The sequence below is a fragment of the Cyprinus carpio genome, chromosome A7, assembly GCF_018340385.1.
Source record: "Cyprinus carpio isolate SPL01 chromosome A7, ASM1834038v1, whole genome shotgun sequence".
Classification (NCBI taxonomy): domain Eukaryota; kingdom Metazoa; phylum Chordata; class Actinopteri; order Cypriniformes; family Cyprinidae; genus Cyprinus; species Cyprinus carpio.
In genome coordinates, this window is record NC_056578.1 from 39,729,154 (window position 1) to 39,748,832 (window position 19,679).

The following is a 19,679-nucleotide window of genomic DNA, read 5'->3' on the forward strand; positions in this document are numbered from 1 at the left end:
ATGCCTGACTATGCTAAAATTAATCAAATAACAACCTGTCACAAACACAGAAGACAAGTCTTGTATCAACACATGACCCCAATCAACACAAGATTTTAATGAGTAAAGTCTTTCTTTCCAAATCAGTGATGACGATGATCAAACACTATATCAGACCACCTTAAACGAACCCCTCAGCAGTACTCAAGCCTTCACAGCATGTCCTTTTATCTTTCAAAGCGGTTACATGACAAATCCTCTGTGGCACAAATTATGTACACAACACATTCTAATGCATGGCATTCATATAATAAGACCAGCAAAGCAATGCATGCCAGGCTTTGCCATCCGTGGTCTTTGTTGTCAAACACTCCCACACATTCAGACACACAGGTTCACAAACTGCAGAGATACACAGCATATTCCTCACAAGCATAGCAGATACACCATAATCAATAAACGCCAAACAGAAGCATAAAGGGTAAGAGCAAACAAAAACTGTCAGATCACACATAAATCCCATCAGGTTTTGCCTGGATTCGCTGGAACAAAACTTCCTCATGCTGAAGCAGTAAATTACCATAAGTAGAAAACTGCAGTCCTGAGTGCAAAGAGAAGAACTCATGTCAGACTATTAAATTAATCTGAAACAAACATTTTATAATAATGACACCTTCAGGTTATTCTGATTAAAAATAGTGATACTTAAAATATTTCAGATTTTTATATTGTATTTTTATTTAATTATCTGTCCACATTGTGTTATATTAGGGATAGGGACATATTTATTTGCATAATTAATCATAAATATAACTCTATATATAAAGTCATATATTTAAAATTTAGGGTTATAACCCTTCAGGTTATTTTGATTAAAATTAGTGATATTTATATAACTATTTTATATTATATATTTATGAATTTTTATTTATTTAATCATTTTTTCACAGTAGGTTTGAGTTTAAGACTGGAATATTTACATTTCCAAAAAAGTAATATATATAGTAAATAATAAAGAATTAATTATATACTATAATAAGTGAATAATTATATAATATAATTCAGGAATTTATTATGATTTATTAAATAACTGAACAATAATTAATACTATAATAATAACAACTAAAAATATATCCTATATATATACACATACACACACATATATATATATATACACACACACACACACACACACACACACACACACACACACACACACACACACAAACTTATATATATACATACATATATATATATATATAATATATATACATACATATATATATATATATATATATATATATATATATATATATATATATATATATATATAATTAGTTTTTTGTGATTACAATTTACATTTCTGGTACATTTACAGGAATGTTTTATCAATGTACAATGTCCCTGTCAACTAAATAAGGTAAAAAAAAAAAACAACAACAAAAAAAAACATATTTGCTTAATCAAAAAAATCATCATATGCACAGTGTGTGTGTGTGTGTGTGTGTGCTTATATATTTTAAGAAATTTTAATTTCAAATAAAACCATATTTAAAGGGTTTTTAACAGATGCAAAGAAAACATCTTGAGAAGTAACCCATTCATCAAGGTCAGCACAGCCACTACATGTATTTGATTTGATGTATTGCTGATTTGCTGCAACAAGCCCGTATATTTCAGAAATATGAGCCACTGTCCAAATTACCTTCACACAATTTGACATAATTTGTAGACACACCGGGAAAACTATAGCAAGATACTCAAGGACAAGACAACATGACTAAATGTGCTGCACTCCATAGAGAAGAGCCCGTCTCTCCTTCAAACAGCTGACACATCAATTTATATTTGGTAAATGATGGAGAAAATTTGTTTGCCTCCTCCTAATTGCCAGTAGCCTGGGATTAATTGACATGATTAAGGAGATTAGGAAGGAGAAGATGGATAACAAAGGTCAAAATGCAGTTAAGAGATGCCTGCAGGTTGTTTGAGCTGCTCTGCCTCAACTTACTGTATGTATATAACACCAGCTTGCACAAAAGTATTGTAGATGCCATTGCAAATGCGGATGTATCACCAGAATGCAACAAAGAGCAAACCCAAATGTCAAAATGTCCAAGATGAAAAACTTTGGAAAATGAGGAAATGCAGTGAACTTTACCTGCATTGAGTGTACCAGTAATAAATCTGAAGAGGTACTGAGCAAACTTCAGTATCTCCCTCTTGCATCTCTTCCTGCAACTGCTCATGCTGAGGTTTCTCTCTCTCTCTCTTTCCCCGCTGTTTAATCCTCAAAGGGTTTGATGACAGAGGAGAACTTCCTCCCTGCGGCCGCACTCCTGTCCGAACCTGCTCTGCTTGTGCGCCTTTGAGCGTCGGCTCATATGGAGCTGCGCGCGGCTCCTCGCTGGAGATCCTGTCTGCGCGAGGGGGTCACTCACTGCCGAAGGGTCATAAATATTTCCTTTGGAGCGCTCGTGTGTCCCAGGGGTGCTGAGCGCTCCCTTTTAAGCCGTCTTCACACTCTTTCTGCCACACACAGAGTTGTAGTAGAGCGGCTGCTTGTGAGTCTCAGCCCCATCTGTGGCTGTTTCAACCTCCACGAGCGTTGCTAGGGAGGCGGTGCCAGCGTGGCCCCAGAGCGAGAGCATGAGAGAGGGAGAGCAAGGAGGAGGAGGGAGGTGAAAAAAGAGAAGGAGGGTCCGAGTATAAGAATTGGCAGTGGATTGTGGTTATGTGAATGTTGCCAGTTACATTGCTCCAACACTTCTGAGACGCTCTGGGTGAGGCATCGCTGAGAGCCACGAGATTGAGAGCAAAATGGAGAAAGAGAGGGACTGAAAGGTTAAAGATAAGAGAGACTATGGAGACAGCCTGCTCTTGAATTAGAGAAAGTGAACAGGACAGAGATATGGAGAAGGGAGATAAAGGTGAAGGTGTGAGAAAGCAAGTGAAAAGAGATCCGGACAGAAAGACAAAGGCAGAGGGACTGAAGTGTGAAAAGCAATACAAAGAATATGCTGAAGGCAATATAAAGAGACACACGGAGAGAGTGAGGTTAAAACTGAAGCGACACACCTTGTCATTTCAGAACGGCAGGTGTTCAGATGCTGGAAATGAAGGTGGAGTTCATAAGGTCAGTCTTGATGACTCACTGCCTCAGGTTTTTATTTTTTAAAGACTGGGACTCGTCCACAAAAACTGGCCTAAGTCATATTTTATCCCGAAATCAAAGTAAAAATGAAGGTTGATATAGTTATAGGAAACATTCAAGGCAGTACAACAAATATATTTATAATGCATGCATACTCTGTGATGTGAATGAGATTTAATGCATTATGGCACTGAGAAATGTTTTGTCACAAAGAACAAAAGCTGAAACAGTTCACTCAAAAAAAGTAAAACAAAAATTAAACTATATATTTTTTTCATTACATGAAATAAAGTCGAAATAAAATATAAATAATAGATGAAAAAAAAAACTTGTACATATTTTCTTTCAGCTACATTTCTAATGTTTAAGTACTACAATGACTAAATTAAAGCTAAATATATTTAAATAAAAATAAAAGTGACAAAATCATAACAAAATGACAAAAATTTATATTGAAAATATAGACATAGAAGTTCATTCAAAATACTAATAAATACTATACTAGCATATAAACAATACTAAAGACTCAAAAGTAAAACATGTGCACTTTTGAAGAGCTGTTACACAGAGTGGCACAGAGAGGGGGCCTGGAATGTGATTTTTACCAAGGGGCACACCACCCACACCCCCATAGAACACGATCGCGGAGGGGGCCCGAGTCAATATGCTGTTCAGGGGCCCTAGAAACCATAGTGCCGCCCCTGCACATACAACAATAATTCATAGTAAACATTGGCTGTCAAGCTAAAAAGGACAAAAACCTCCTTTAAAGCACCATACAAATGTTGATTCATACACTATAGTATTCTGTCATTTCTATAATTTCTATTATGTGTGACGAAAAACAAACAAAAAAAAGTTGCTATTTAGAGATATGAAAATGGCATATTTTGTAGTATTGTTTCCTTTTTAGGAGCTTGACAGATATGGCCATGTATTATTGCTGTATGACTATGTAAAAACATTTTTTCCTTTTGTGTTCCATAGGAGGAAAAAAAAAATCACAGCATAAAGTTTTGGAAGAACATGACAGTAAATAAATACTTTTGATTAAAATATGAGCGAGTAAAAATGAAAGAAGTCCATTTTGGAGTAAACTTCGTTTGTTGTCATTAAACAATTTTTTTTAAAGGGACAGTTTACCCATTTAAATCCTTTTTTTATAATTTAAATCCTGTCATCATATACAATTGACTACCATAGAATTTTTTTTATCAATACTATGGAAGTCGATGGCTACCGTCAACCATTCAGTTACCAACATTCTTCAAAATATTTTCTTTTGTGCTCAACAGAAGATAGAAACGCATACAGGTTTGGAAACGCTTGAGGGTGAGTAAATAATAACAGAATTGAAATTTTAGGTGTACTATCCCTTTAAGCAAAAATCAATTCATATTCCTTTCTTTTGATTTTGGTTTTGTGAAGTTCACCCACATGATTAATAATTTCTTCCACTTCAATTATTATTCAGTGCCAAACCTCACACATTCTCAACTATCTATCCATCAAAGCCTCAATTTGGATCCCTGATCAGTTATTGTGAAAGAAAAAAAATGTCCATCACCATGTGACGATCTTTTTATGTGTGAAACACTTTCATTAAATTCCAGCAGAACCTGCGGGTCATTATAGAAGCTCTAGGCAGAGACAAGCCATTCAGATGACAGATGAAGCAGCTTGTATTGTATATGAAAGAAGAGTTGATTCCCATCGGTCATTGGTGGTTCAGACAGACCTATTTCGGGAAGAGCACTCCAAACCAAGAGCTTTTTTCCACAAGTGACATTCACACAGAAGATTTAGACCCCTCACTGTCCCCGGTGCTCTCAAATAGGAATACTGTTTCCGCAAAGAGGCGTGTTTCTCTGAAAGGAGCTCTGGGTTGTTGTGACAAGAGAGAAAAATGTGGGTGAATGCGAAGAGAACAGATTTTCCATTGAGATTAAGCTACAGTGTGTGCGCATTGCACAGTCATAGAGCTGCTCCACAGCTACACGTTTGATATGTCCTTATGAGTAGCACAGCAATAATTCATGAACTCAAATTTATCTCATGTTTCAAATCTAAGGAGACAAGTGGCATTTTACTATCAAGCACTACTAGGTGCTTTGAAAGGTCATAGCAATGAAGCAGCTTCATTCGATTTGTGTGTAACATACTCTTAAAAGAGCTCTTATTATGGAAATGAAAAAAATATACTTAAGTGTAAACTGAATGTATGTTTACAGACACTTACCTGTATGTTTCTTGCAACTAAATGCAAATGTATTATAGATTAATTTTTTAATGAATATTATATGCAATAAGCACACTTAAGTAGGACTTTATACATCTTTATATGCAATTTCAGTAATTACTTCTACTGTCTTTGAAATATGGTTAAAGTGTGCTGACAAACATTTATGGTAAATTAAAATGCAAACTTTTATGATATGTACTTAAATATTTTTGTAATTACTTAAATACAGAGTTGGGTATAACACGTTACAAATCGAATTACTCAAGCATGGTTATGCGTGGATGATGATCTTATAGTGCGCGATGTGCGTGGGTGTGATATAGGTGAGCTCAGACGGGAAAGACGGTACCTCGCGTTGGTTTCATATGGATTATTTTATGAGGGAATATTTGTTTTCGACATGACTTACTTCATTTAATAATAGACACTTAAGCTTTCTTTAGATATAGCCTACTGTATTTCTCATGTCATTTTCGTTCATTTTAGTGACTGGTATCAGGAAGATATTCACAGAAACTGAGAATGCAGAAAGCGCACCCAATTTGTTTTCTTTATTTTACAAAAAAAATAAAAAAAGTGATATTGGGCTATAAAAATAATACTTATATATGTTTTTCTGTCAATATTAAATTAATGAAAGAACTGAGTTTCTCTTTTTGTAGTGCATTTTTTTTTTATGATTTGTAAATTGAAGTGTAATTTTGAGTGTTATGTGTTATGTTTTTTTTTTTTATGTGCTATTATGTGTTGTGTTATAATTACAATTTTAAAGAAGTAATTAGTAATTTGTAGTGCAATACTTTTTTTAAGTAACTTACCCAACACTGCTTAAATATATTTGTAATTTTTTAATGATGAATTTTCAATTTTGTAAAGTTATAAAATACATTAAATATAACACTGAAATATATAGTTAATTATAATAAAGTACTTAACATGTGTTGTATGCAAGTCAACAAATTAAAATAAGTGTACTTCTTTAAAGCAAGACAAAAAAATTAATAAAGCATAATTAGATTCATTTTATTTGACATTAATACATTGTGTGCTTTTTAAAAGTGTACTTAAGTGCAAGGGTGTAGTTTTGGTTTAAACATTGGGGGGTTGAAGTGTGAACCAATTTAAGGGAATTAAGGTCATGCTCCCTCGTAAGATTTATTTATTTGTTTGTTTGCAAAGTTACTTGTTTACATTTATATTATTTAGGCACTTATATGTTATAGTTTGACAGAATGTTCTAATTCAACATGCCATAGGAAGTCAATCTAACTTAACATATTCTTAAAATGATATTGTTTAACAAATCATGGATTAATTGTAGCATGTATTATAATAAGGCTAGCCTATTAATCATTACCAGGCCAATAATGCCTTTTTTATTAATCTATTTAGCATCTATTATGAAAAACGACAGCCTGCACATTTAGAAACAATAACTGTCTGCAACACACCACAGTTGTAATATTTATCTGTAACTTACTAGAGAAGTGTGAAGTGTGACATAATATACCTCTATAAATAAATATAATTTAAAGTGACGTCTCGCACACTTTAATGTCCTTTAAATGGAATATAGGCGCTCCCTTCGAACTGGAATCAAGGTGGAATATCCTGTGAAGTCCATTTTGCAGGGCACTTACGGTCGAATAGAACACACATCTGACCTCGACCTTTGATAGCCCTTTGACCGCAGTTTCATGTCATCTGAAGCCTTTATATAGCTTATGGAGCCCAACATATTCATAATTCATAAACAGATTTTTTTTTTATGTTAGTATGTTTAACAGACATTAAATACACAATATTGATTTTGTGATCCAACAACATTACAGCAGCATCAGAGCACTGGGAGTCTTAATCACGCATCACTTTATTTTAATATTAATCAAATTGGACACAGGATGATGCTGAAAGAAAACTCTACTGTTGCTGTAGTAACGAACACAACTTTCACGCGCATATAAGATAAACAACACACTCTTTGTGGATATTTCAGCTAACATTTTTCTTTGTACATTCAGTTTAACAACATTTAGGTTAACGTTAAAGACTGTCCACAGCGACTCGTTTAGTTTAGTTTGTGCCAAATTATTGTTAACATTCTGCTTTCGCGTCTGCAAGAACTTTGTTAATGTAGGACATGTGAATGTAAATTTTCTGTTGCGGTGCCCGGAGAGCAGTTGGGGGTTTGGTGTCTTGCTCAAGGGCACCTCAGTTGTGGGAACTGAAGGTGGAAGAGAGCACTGTTCATTCACTCCCCTCACCTACATTTCCTACTGGCCCCAGACGCAAACCCGTCACCTTTGTCAGACTGTCACCACGATGTAGATCAGATTGTAGTTTTTCAAAGATCAGTTTTCATCAGCAGAGTTGTAAATTAACATTTTAAGACCAACAACACTATTCTGTGTTCTCATTTTTAACCTAATTTACCATTTACTAATGGTCTTGTATAATTATTAATTATTTGCTGTTGTGGTCATTACGTCAGAATTTCAATATTCTTAAACAAATCCCAAATGTAGTTCAATCTCAGCAAAATGGTTTGTTTCTATTTCTCATGAGGAGGAGTAGACTGGGCAGATGAGACCAAAAGATTTCAAAAGTCCAAAAATAACATTCTCCTACTTAATTCTATGCCCTTGCCTCATGCAAATCTCACACTTTTCGAGCTTCAGTCATATTTTGCTGATAACTGGTCCATTCGGGTCATACGTGTATAAGTTAGCGCTTATAAAAGCGTAGAAAGCACAATTTAAATAATTAATTAATAGCCTGTTTCTAGGTTTCCATTAATCATGGTATACAAATTGTTGTTGGGGTGGGGATATAATTACCTAAATATTTAGATGAATCCTGTTAATATAATGATTTTAAATGTATCAATGCATTAAAAAGTATTTATAATAACTTAAAACCATTTATGCTGTCTGTTCACATTAGCAACTGTGTAATTTTATAGATTTTAAAACACAATTATACTTATAAGCATGTATGGTTATTTTGTGTTGTAAATGACAAAATATTAATACAAAATGTAATAAAATATTAAAACACAATCAGCAGCAAATTTCATGTTATATCATGGTCTAATGCAATATAAAAAGTGAGTTACAAGAAGCCAAGACAAGCATCGCTATTGCTCATACTTATGGTCAATGATTTGAACAAAACCTTAAACCTAAGTATTAACTTTGAAATTGTCTTGCACTGTTTGTGCATTATATCAACATGCATAATGCCTCAAATTATGAACTTGTTTGAGGGGGGCACGAAAAATGATTGATACTGTAAGAGCGACCAAAGTCATAGCTAGAAACCATCACAGAGGCTTGATGGGCTCTTCTGACTTGGGTGAGTCAGAAATAACCTAGAAACCTTAACAATTGCATAGCTACACCCTAGTGATTTAGAGGTGATTTTTACACAGGCAACCACCACCATTCACATTTACTTCAGAAGATGTAAAAGGCTACAATCAATCATTCATAACAAGACATAAGAGACTGAAATGTGTATTTTAGCGTATTAGGAACAGCTTTAAAATGCATGACATGTACGTGCTTTACAGAAAGTGTTACCGAAGATTTCTCAGTCCATCAGTTGAGTGTTATTTTTAGCCTGTATCAGTATCTGTTTGGGGCGGAGCTGTCTAATTCAGACCAGACCTCAACGAGCAACTGCAAATGTTCCTCATTACCAATTAGCAGCTGCTACGCAACCCCCCTGAAACAATCAATCTGCATTCAATTCAAACCCAGGCAGCTGTTGAGGAGCTGCACACACAGCTTGAGTGATAGACTTGTTGGGTATGTGAAGAGTATTTGCCGGTTACTGGCGTGTGTGAAAACCAGCTTCCGCACCTCTTTGAATTCATCCTGCCGCATTTCTCAAAAGCAGACATACACTCCATATCTCAAAAAGCACTGATGTCATGACATATCCTAGACAAAATCCAGCACTGCCACCAATACCTATAACTCTCACTGATGTCATGACTCTCATATATATATATATATATATATATATAATATATATACATACATACAGTACAGACCAAAAGTTTGGAAACATTACTATTTTTTAATGTTTTTTGAAAGCAGTTTCTTCTGCTCATCAAGCCTGCATTTATTTGATCAAAAAATACAGAAAAAAAACAGTAATATTGTGAAATATTATTACAACTTAAAATAATAGTTTTCTATTTGAATATACTTTTAAAAAATAATTATTCCTGGTATGCAAAGCTGAATTTTCAGCATCATTACTCCAGCCTTCAGTGTCACATGTAACATCCAGTCTATCACATGATCATTTAGAAACATTCTATATCTGATTTATTATAGATAGTTCTGCTGTCTAATATATTTGATGAATAAAAGGTTAAAAAGAATATTTATTCAAAATATAAAAAAAAATAATATATATATATATATATATTTTCTTTACTATCACTTTTTATCAATTTAACACATCCTTGCTGAATAAAAGTATTTGATTTTATTTAAAACAAAAGAAGAAAAAAAAAATGGACCCCAGATTACTGACCAGCAGTGAATTGTTTACAAAATAATTATATTTTTAAAAACATAGCTTCTTTTTTTTTTTTTTTTTTATTCATCAAAGTATCCTAAAAAAGTTCACATGTTTGTAAGCACAGAACTGTCCAACTTTGATAATATCATCATATTAGAATGATTTCTAAAGGATCATGATCCTAAAAATTCAGCTTTGCATCCAGAAATAAATGATATTTAAAGTATAATAAATTTAAAAACAATTATGTTAAATTGTAATAATATATCACAATATTACATTTTTTTTCTGTATTTTTGATCAAATAAATGCACTTGATGAGCAGAAGAAAACTTCTTTCAAAAACATCAAAAATAGTAATGTTTCCAAACTTTTGGTCTGTACTGTATATATATATAAATAGTAACATATATATATATATATATATATATATATATATATATATATATAATATATATATATATATTATACACCATTATACACACATATATACATATACATATATATACATATTCATATACACAACATATACATATACAATACACCTAATATACATATACACACATAATATATATTTAATATATATTTAAATAATATATAGAAAATTTAATACACTTGCAGCTATACTTGCAGCAAACATAATATTTAACTGAAATGGGCGTACAAAGAAGTTCCATCCTGGTTTTGTAAATAGTAGGCTTCAGAAAACTCTCCATATATGCCCTGCTTTTTACGTGCCTGCTGAAACTAATATGTTTTTGGTGGTTTGTTGGAAGTTATAATTAGGTGTTTAGTGGAATATTACCAGATTACTTTAAATGTTTATGGTTTAAATTCTGATTAATTTGTTAGTTTATGTTTTTAATAGGACTGTGCACGGTAATTGAAATTATAAAAGTATATTTAAGTACTCATATAAGTCAGTACTTGGAGATAATAAAATACTTATCAAATAAAAGGCCACTTAAAGGTAATGTTGGTGATTTCGGAGTGGCTAGCAGTAGCAAGCTAGCTTGGAAACATAAGATCCCACCCTTCCTGCAAATCACTCTCCAAAGCCACGCCTCCTCCAAAACACATGAACGCGCACAGGCTCCAAAACCAGCGATATGATGAGACGGCGCACAGGCAGACCAGAGTCTCATTCACCAGCGACAAAATGGAAAGACGGCAAAGCTGAATAATGCCTTCCAGACTGTCAGATTATCTCTGTGTTGACGTATCATGTCTGTGTTAAGTTATGATTGGACAAACATTTATGGTCCAGTGCCTTCCACAGATGATATAAATGCATATAAATAGATTTAGACCACTTGACTTAGTGATTGCTATCGGGATGTGAAGAGACTTCCAACCAGCATAACAAAAATGCTTTCAAACCAAATCACCTACCCTGCTTTTTAAGTGTACTTAGAGTACACTTTTATTACTGTGTCTCTTAACACACGTTACACACTTAAGTGTGTTTTGTAATAATGCCAAATTTAAAGGTCTTCTTTTTAAGTACATTTTAAATCACTGTTTTAGTATTTTGTTGTGCTGTAAAGACGTATACTGATTTTGATTTGTTTACTAACATTCTAAAGCACATTTAAAGTATGTGGTTATTATTCATAATAAAATTACAAAGGTACTTAAAATTAAAGAGGTACTTAAGTCCTACTTAAGTGGGTCAAAAAAGCATTTTAGCTAGTTGCATTTAATATAAATTTAAGCTAAAGTACATTTTCATTTATTTGCAATTAACATCCAAGGAAGTGTCCAAAAACGACTGGTTCGCACTTAAGTATTTTCTTTTAAACTATATTACTTTAAGTACTTTAAGTACTCTTTTTAAAAGTATGTTAAAAGTGTACTTATTTTTTTACAAGGGTAATCAAATATTTTTTCCTGTTAAGTGTATATATATTATATATATATATATATATATATATCTATATATATATATATATATATATATATATATATATATATATATATATAGCAAGTAGTGACTGTACTCATAAATAACAATCCAGAATGGTCATTATATTTTCTGAGCTTCATTTCTCATTACTGTCATGGAAGCGTTCTTCCAAACAGTCTGCTGCATCCCAAGCTGCAAAACAATCCCTCAGCATTGACCCTGCAGACAGAAAACCCGGCTCATACATCACCTTAATGGCTTCCCCATGAAGCTCAACTTATGTTTATTTTAATGTATTCTCCACATGATGGAATTCAACAGCCTTATACAGTAAGGGACACGAGGGCCCGCTGGGTTTACATTGAGCTGGTGTCTGTGACAAGACTCTGATGAGCAAAGAGGCCCACACAACAATGGACAGGCGTGTACCTCATCACATATGGGCATCAAATCAGTGGTCAGCCTATTCCCAACAACAGAGAGACAAATTAATCCTAAGATTAAAGAAAAAAAAAAACAGGTGTTGCTTCTTTGGCAGTTCTGTGAAAGTGCTTTTTTATCATTTTTACTGGGCCTTAATGCATGTATATTACTGCTCTGAAAAGGCAAACACAAAAATTATGCTAAAACTGAAACAAAGGGAAATGATTTTTGATTCAGTTGTTTTCTGAATCACAGCATAGCTGATCCAAACCACCTGCAAAGGAAAGATCATACTCTAAGACAGGGTTGCCCAATCTAAAAATGTATAGTTAAATCAATTTTAAAATAAAGTGTACACTGTAAAAAATATTTATCAAAGTAGATACAGATTACTGAAGTATGTTTTGCAAGAAAATACTATTTCAGTCTTTCAACATCAAAACTTTGCGTTTAATTCAGTGTTACTTGTCATTCCTTTGTAACTATTTGCAAAATTTACCAGAGTATATTATATGCTATTTTTTTTTTTAGTGTAATTAATTTTTTTTTTGTGTGTATGTATTTCGTTGGATGACAACAGAGAACCATGAACATGCAAATGTGTTGTTCAATTTTTGTATTATTAAATTAAAAACTTTGGCACTTGTTTGCACTTATTGTTTGAATTCTGTGATAGAATGGACAGAATTTGAGAGCTGAAACTTTGTTTCTCATCATATGAAATGTAATGTAGCTGCAAATAATGTTTGGTGAAGGGAAAAACTGTGGACCTGGCAACCCTGGCTTGAACTACAGGTGATTTAAAGGGTTAAATAGAACCTGTGTTAATTGTGTTATTAGTTGCTGTTTTTTTATTTTTTTATTTTTTTAAATGAGACCGCGTTAATGCATTGTTGTTAACTTTGACAGCACTAAAAATGATGCTGATGATAAGGAGAATCAGTCACAAAGTCCAAGCTCAACAGCAGTGCAGAGACAGATTTCACATTTCCTGTCTGTGATGTGTGTCACTACAACGTCTCCAGATACAGTCACAGGCGCAGGGCTAATGGTGTTCTCCTCTCCTGCATGTCCTTCAGTGTCCTTTGAGTGCTGTGTGACCTGGTTTCCACTCCGGCCCTCACAAGACAAATCAGAGGAAGCAGGACTCTCTGACTTAACATGCTGCTGAAATATTAAAGATGAATCCCTGGACAGAAAGCCTTGTGCATCGCCACCACCCGCCACCGGCCTACTGGGAGAATAATCCACACAAACAGTGGGAAATCCAGATGGAGTGGGAAGGGAGAGAGGAAATACATAGAGAGACTGACACTAATAAGAACGTGAGAACGAGCAGCTAGTAGCAAGAGGAGGATTTTCCTACCGGAATCATAATAAACAGAAGCAGATTTGAAGACTTGTGTATATTTGAGATCAAATTATCTTTTAAAAAAATCAGTTGAACCATTTGTTCACAAATTCGACTGAATCTGTCCAAGTGATTCTTGACTGTGTTAGACATGTCAGATTCGTACTGCTCCGATAACCAGAGCTGACAGTAAACGCAGCTGAAGTGAATCAATAATCTGACTGTGGCAAAAATGTAATTTAATGCCCGAATAACAGAAATGTTAAAAATAAAAAAGTACTGGAAATATTTTTGCTTTATTGTGTGATTGTTTTATTAACATCGACATTATTGGTTTTAATAAACAGCATTTTATTATAACACGCAAAAGCTATTTTAGTCTAGAGATGTAAATTGCTTTAGTATTGCTTAATTTAAATGAAAAACAGAATAGAATAGAATAGAATAGAATAGAATAGAATAGAATAGAATAGAATAGAATAGAATATATGAATTTAACAGTGGCTGCACCAAATTGAACTGAGAATTTAAATTAAAATTGGGTTTTTTTGTGTTTTTTGTGTTTTTTAATATTAATAGTTATTTATTTTTGTAGTTATTTAATAATATGTTTTAATTTAAGTTAAAATTTTTGTAATTTGGTTGTGTTTTTGTCTTTATTAAATTGCTTTTTTCTGTGTAGTTTTTTAATTAATTTTTACTTCATATTTAGTTATTTTATTACATCAAGTAAAAGAAAATTAGATGTTTCCTAGCAACTATGTGAAACTATCTGAAATAAGTTTGTTTGTTTATTTCAGCCAACGGTTTTTATTTTTATTATTTATTTGCTTGTTTGTTTGTTTGTTGTTTGTTTTTTATCTAGTATATACACTACAGACCAAAAGTTTGGAAACATTACGATTTTTAATGTTTTTGAAAGAAGTTTCTTCTGCTCATCAAGCCTGCATTTATTTGATCAAAAATACAGAAAAAACAGTAATATTGTGAAATATTATTACAACTTAAAATAATAGTTTTCTATTTAAATATACTTTAAAAAATAATGTATTCCTGTGATGCAAAGCTGAATTTTCAGCATCATTACTCCAGCCTTCAGTGTCACATGTAACATCCAGTCTATCACATGATCATTTAGAAATCATTCTAATATTCTGATTTATTATGAGTTTTTGAAACAGTTCTGGCTGTCTAATATATTTGATGAATAAAAGGTTAAAAGAACTGCATTTATTCAAAATAAAAATAAATTCTAAATAATATATTATTCTAATAATATATTTTCTTTAATATCACTTTTTATCAATTTAACACATCCTTGGCTGATTAAAAGTATTGATTTTATTTTAAAAAAAAGAAAAAAAAAAGAAAAAATTACTGACCCCAAATTACTGACCAGTAGTGTATTATTGTTATTACAAAATATTTATATTTTATAAACATAGCTTCTTTTTTTTTTTTTTTTTTACTTTTTTATTCATCAAAGTATCCTAAAAAAACGTATCACATGTTCTGAAAAAATATTAAGCATGCAGAACTGTTTCCAACTTTGATAATGAATCATCATATTAGAATGATTTCTAAAGGATCATGTGATAATGATCTAAAAAATTCAGCTTTGCACACAGAAATAAATGATAATTTAAAGTATAATAAATTTAAAAACATTATTTTAAATGTGTAAGAATAATAGATCACAATATTATTTTTAGTTTTTCTGTATTTTTTGATCAAATAAATGCAGGCTTGATGAGCAGAAGAAACTTCTTTCAAAAACATTAAAAATAGTAATGTTTCCAAACTTTTGGTCTGTATATCAAGTTTTTTATTGGTTTTAGATTAAGTTAACTTTAACAACACTGCTCTAAACTCAGCAGGAAAAAAATAAAATAAAAATAAACTATGTTCCTTGCAGATCTTCATAATCTTTGTAAATTTGAAATTTTTTCCCATATATCCATCCCACAGAAGATAACAAATATATGCTCTTAAAATGAACCATTTGAGGAGATTATGCCAAAAAAGCATGAAGTGTACTAGAAATGGTAGATATTTCAAAAAAGAAAAATGATAAATAAATAAAATAATAAAAAAATGTTACCATGACCTTAAATTAGACTTTTATTGAATCAGCAAAAACATGTTTTGTAAAGTGTAAAATGATTTATTGTCAATAAGATGTAGTAATTTATTGCCAGTAAGATTTTTTCGTGACCAGAGCTCCTGAAGGACACATTTTTAAAGTGTCCTACAATGTAACATCATGAAAAATATCTCAAACTTGATGGAGCCTATGAACCTGTAAGCCTCAAGAGAATGTCTCCCTGCCAAACTTTTTGATAGCTTAGTCTTGCCTGAGGCACTTCAATAAATGTCAACATCATTTGGCAAATTGTATAGGAAGGAGAGCCCATTGGTATACAGAAGCAGTAGCCTTTATGACATTTTCAGAGAACTAGATTTGATTGAACTGACTGCCAAAAGCTAAAGTAGCCTGAGTATGATCGCAATATCCCGCACTGTCAACAGTGACACAAAGAAGCAAACCTCGGCTCAGGCTGCTGGCCATGGAAATTTTATGAGATGGCTTCAAGTCTTGATGTGCTGTGAATTTTTTTGTTGTTCTTTGTGGTGTGGAGCAAAAGTGTATATCTGCAAGTAAATATGGCTGACTGCATCACTTCTCAGCTGCTCTGGGGACGCAGAACAAATGCGATAAGAATTTCCACATCCAGAAATGTCTTTATCGCGACAACAAAAGCAATGACAATGCTAATAATGTCGATATTTGATGTCGGATTAAATTTACGACTTTCATGCTTTAGATCTAACAGATTCAAATCATTCCTTGTCATCACTTAAAAGCCCCCTGTGAGCTGTGATCAATTAAAAGTCATGAAGTCAATGTGATATACTCTAATCTGGGCTGAACACCTAGGCATGAAGCCAGAACAAAATACGCCAACAGAAATCATAATTTTCTAATACATAATGCAAGACGTGCTGTCAATATGCTGCAGTTTCAGTGCTTTCTCTAGAAGATCTGCAAAGAAGGCCTTGGTACAGCAGTTTATATGGTTCCTTCTAGCATTGTCTTTAATACTTGATACTAGGTGAATGCACATACACATGCCACGTTCTCACTCATAACTGAACACTTCAAGACTGCATTATGACTGGCAGACATAAAAACATGCATAGAAGCAATGCACCAACTCTTTTTATCATCTTGAAATGCATATTGAAATCAACAGCAATAACTCAACAACACCAAAACTAAGTCTCACTAGGCAGAAACAGAATAATTTGCAAGTGACATGCATTTATAGAAGTCAATAAATCTCCAACAAAGAGCCACTTCAATAAAGATAAATGATAAATATAGCTGCAAGCAGCGATGGCGGGCTCAAGCCATCAGCGCAAACGCCACCCCGGTGGCATCAGGTAAACTGTGCCCAGATGCATTTACAGTAATCCTCTGGCATTCAGGTTTTAAGGGATACGGCAATTAACGGGTTAATCCGAAGCATCAAGACTTTGAAATCACATACACGGAACAATATTCATTAAGAAAGTGAAATTAAATGATTAATAAACTATTTATTCGAACCCTTGCTATTTTCTATTCTAATAAGAGTCTTGGCTGTGGAACACCTGTTATAGAGTTGGCTAGCTGGATGCAAATAAAGTCATGCCTTTTATTTGTTCCCCTGTTTGCTATTTCACATTCCTTTCACTGAAGCGTTTGTGGCCAAAGACACAGAAGGTAACTGAAACAATGTGGTTTAAGTCCAGGTGATCATAAGGGGTCCAAGCACAATGGTTTGTGTAGATGATGCAGTTAAACAATGGACGGGTCTCTTTTCAAGTAAATTATTATACGCACAACATGAAAATAGATAACAAATATAGTGTCCCTTCTTCACTTTTTCAGTAATGCGTGATAACTTGAGATATGTTGTCAATACTATTAAAATAAGATAAAAACGTAATGGTATTTCAGAGATGATAGTTTTTGCATAATTACTATATTGGGCTTTTATTAAAGTTTATGAAAAAAAGAATGAATGTATATGCATTTTTGATTTTATTTACATAAATTAAACATTTTCAAGTCTTTGAACAGATTTTGAAGTATTTGCTGTCCTGTGGCGCCATCGAGTGGACAACATTAGCATTGTGCCCCTTCATTTTTGAACAACATTATGAAAGGGGCCAATATTTTTTTGATTGATTATAAATATTTAATGATTAGTTTACTGATAATATACCCACATTAAAATCGAATTTACTGATTCTGTATCTTATTTCATGCTTAATCATGAGTTTAATTTTCAACTTACATTTTTTTATGTAGTTTTGAATGATTACTATGTGAGTTGCTAAATTTGTTTTGTTTTTACAATTATAATACATAAACTATATAATGATGAAAAATACAACAGTTATTGTTTTCATAATATTTACTATTGACAATCGTTATTCTGTATTGTAAAGAAGAAGGTTTTTATGACAACAAAAATGGTCATTACTAAAAATTAAACACTAAATTCATAGTTTTATTTTTCTATAGGTTAAGCACCTTTTCGTAAATATGGCTGTTTCCCAGTCTTTTATTTTTTAATTTAATCTGTAAGTTGTGATTTTTGTTTTTTTTTTGTTGTTTTTTTTTTTTTTTTAGGATTTACATTTAAAAAAATGAGCCTACTTCAACAAAACATTTTAAGCAGCTTGAACAACAAAACCTGTTAAATATTTATTATAGACCACTGTAACTGTCTATTATTTAAAAAAAAAACCAAATTTATTATGAAAATAAAAGTGTGTAAACCAGTTAAACTGGACGATAAAGAAATTACTAACAATAGTTTAAACTGGCCATGTTTTAGGTTTATAGGTGTTTAGATGCAGAAATGGACAAATCAAATGTAAAATAACATGTCATCGATTTAATTAAATATAGATTAATTCTTGTTAGAGCAAAATAATAATAATAATAATAATAATAATAATAATAATAATAAATACATGAATACATACAAAAAAAAGCAGCCAAGACGAATGATTTTCTGTTTTTATAGATTAAAAGACAGAAAACAGCTGGTAAATGCAGTCACTTTAATATTCAAATCCAGTATCATGATACACTTCAGATTTATTTCTCAACTGTTTTATGTTCCACGTGACTGTTTTCGTTTATATTCGCCAAGCTAGCTATTATTATTTTGAAATAAACCTTGTTCTTGATTTGTTTCGTTCTTCTGCAACGAAAAGCCAGAATCAGCGTCCTCTGGAGCTCGAGAGATCGATGTTATTTCTGCCTTAGACAGTCTCGCGCTGTCAAATAGTCTTTCAATTTTCACAATCAAACAGCTCACAAATACCTGAATTTAGCTCTTGTTGTGTTCTAATGGGTGGATTGTGTGCTTTCGCGGTAATATTTTATTTTAAAAAGCTCTTAAAACTATAAAAATAATGCTTTTATTGTGAGCTCGTGAGACTGCACTCGCTGAAGCAGCGGTGATTTCTCTCTGGTCTTTCTCACTGTTCTGGCCAGACATCAATTATTAATGAGATCTGATCGTGTGATTGTACTCGCTGAAGCAGCGGTGATTTCTCTCTGGTCTTTCTCACTGTTCTATTTGTCCGTTCTCGCCGAAAAAAAACCATCACCGTGTTCTGGAGCGCAGAGCAATCGATGTGATGTTCAGCCCTTAGACAAAGAAAATCTCACAAGCACATATAAACACTCATTTTTCATGTGTATAATATATTCTTCTAATTGTTTTGTGTTAATTCGCCGCTGTGTTTTAATGTAAAAGTCTGTAGTTTCTGTATGTACACTTTTTTTCCTTTCAAGTGTTCGGACGTCTCGCGCTCTCAGACAGGCTGCAGCAAATATTTCATTTTAACATGTTAACAGCTCACAAACATCTGAATTTAGCTCTTGGTGTGTTCTAATTGGCGGATTGTGTGCAATCGCCGTAATATTTTATTTTTAAAAGGTCTTAAACAAAGAATAAACTCGTTTGTTGTGAGCTCGTTGAGAGACCACGCGCTGTTCGGAGCGGTGACATATCTCTCGTCT

The 19,679-nt window shown here is 32.7% G+C and overlaps 1 protein-coding gene across 7 annotated transcripts in view; it reads right to left on the reverse strand.

The window, feature by feature from the left end:
- Positions 1-19,679, reverse strand: part of LOC109108429 (Kv channel-interacting protein 4-like) — a 188,129-nt gene that overhangs the window by 115,576 nt on the left and 52,874 nt on the right. The window contains exon 1 of one of the 7 annotated variants that reach the window (XM_042761146.1): positions 2,141-2,573. The exons of the other annotated variants lie outside the window; for them this stretch is intronic. Coding sequence (XP_042617080.1) covers positions 2,141-2,228 — 88 coding nt within the window. The 5' untranslated portion in view covers positions 2,229-2,573. Of the gene's footprint in view, positions 1-2,140; positions 2,574-19,679 lie in introns of those variants that run through there. 7 annotated transcript variants of the gene reach the window in all.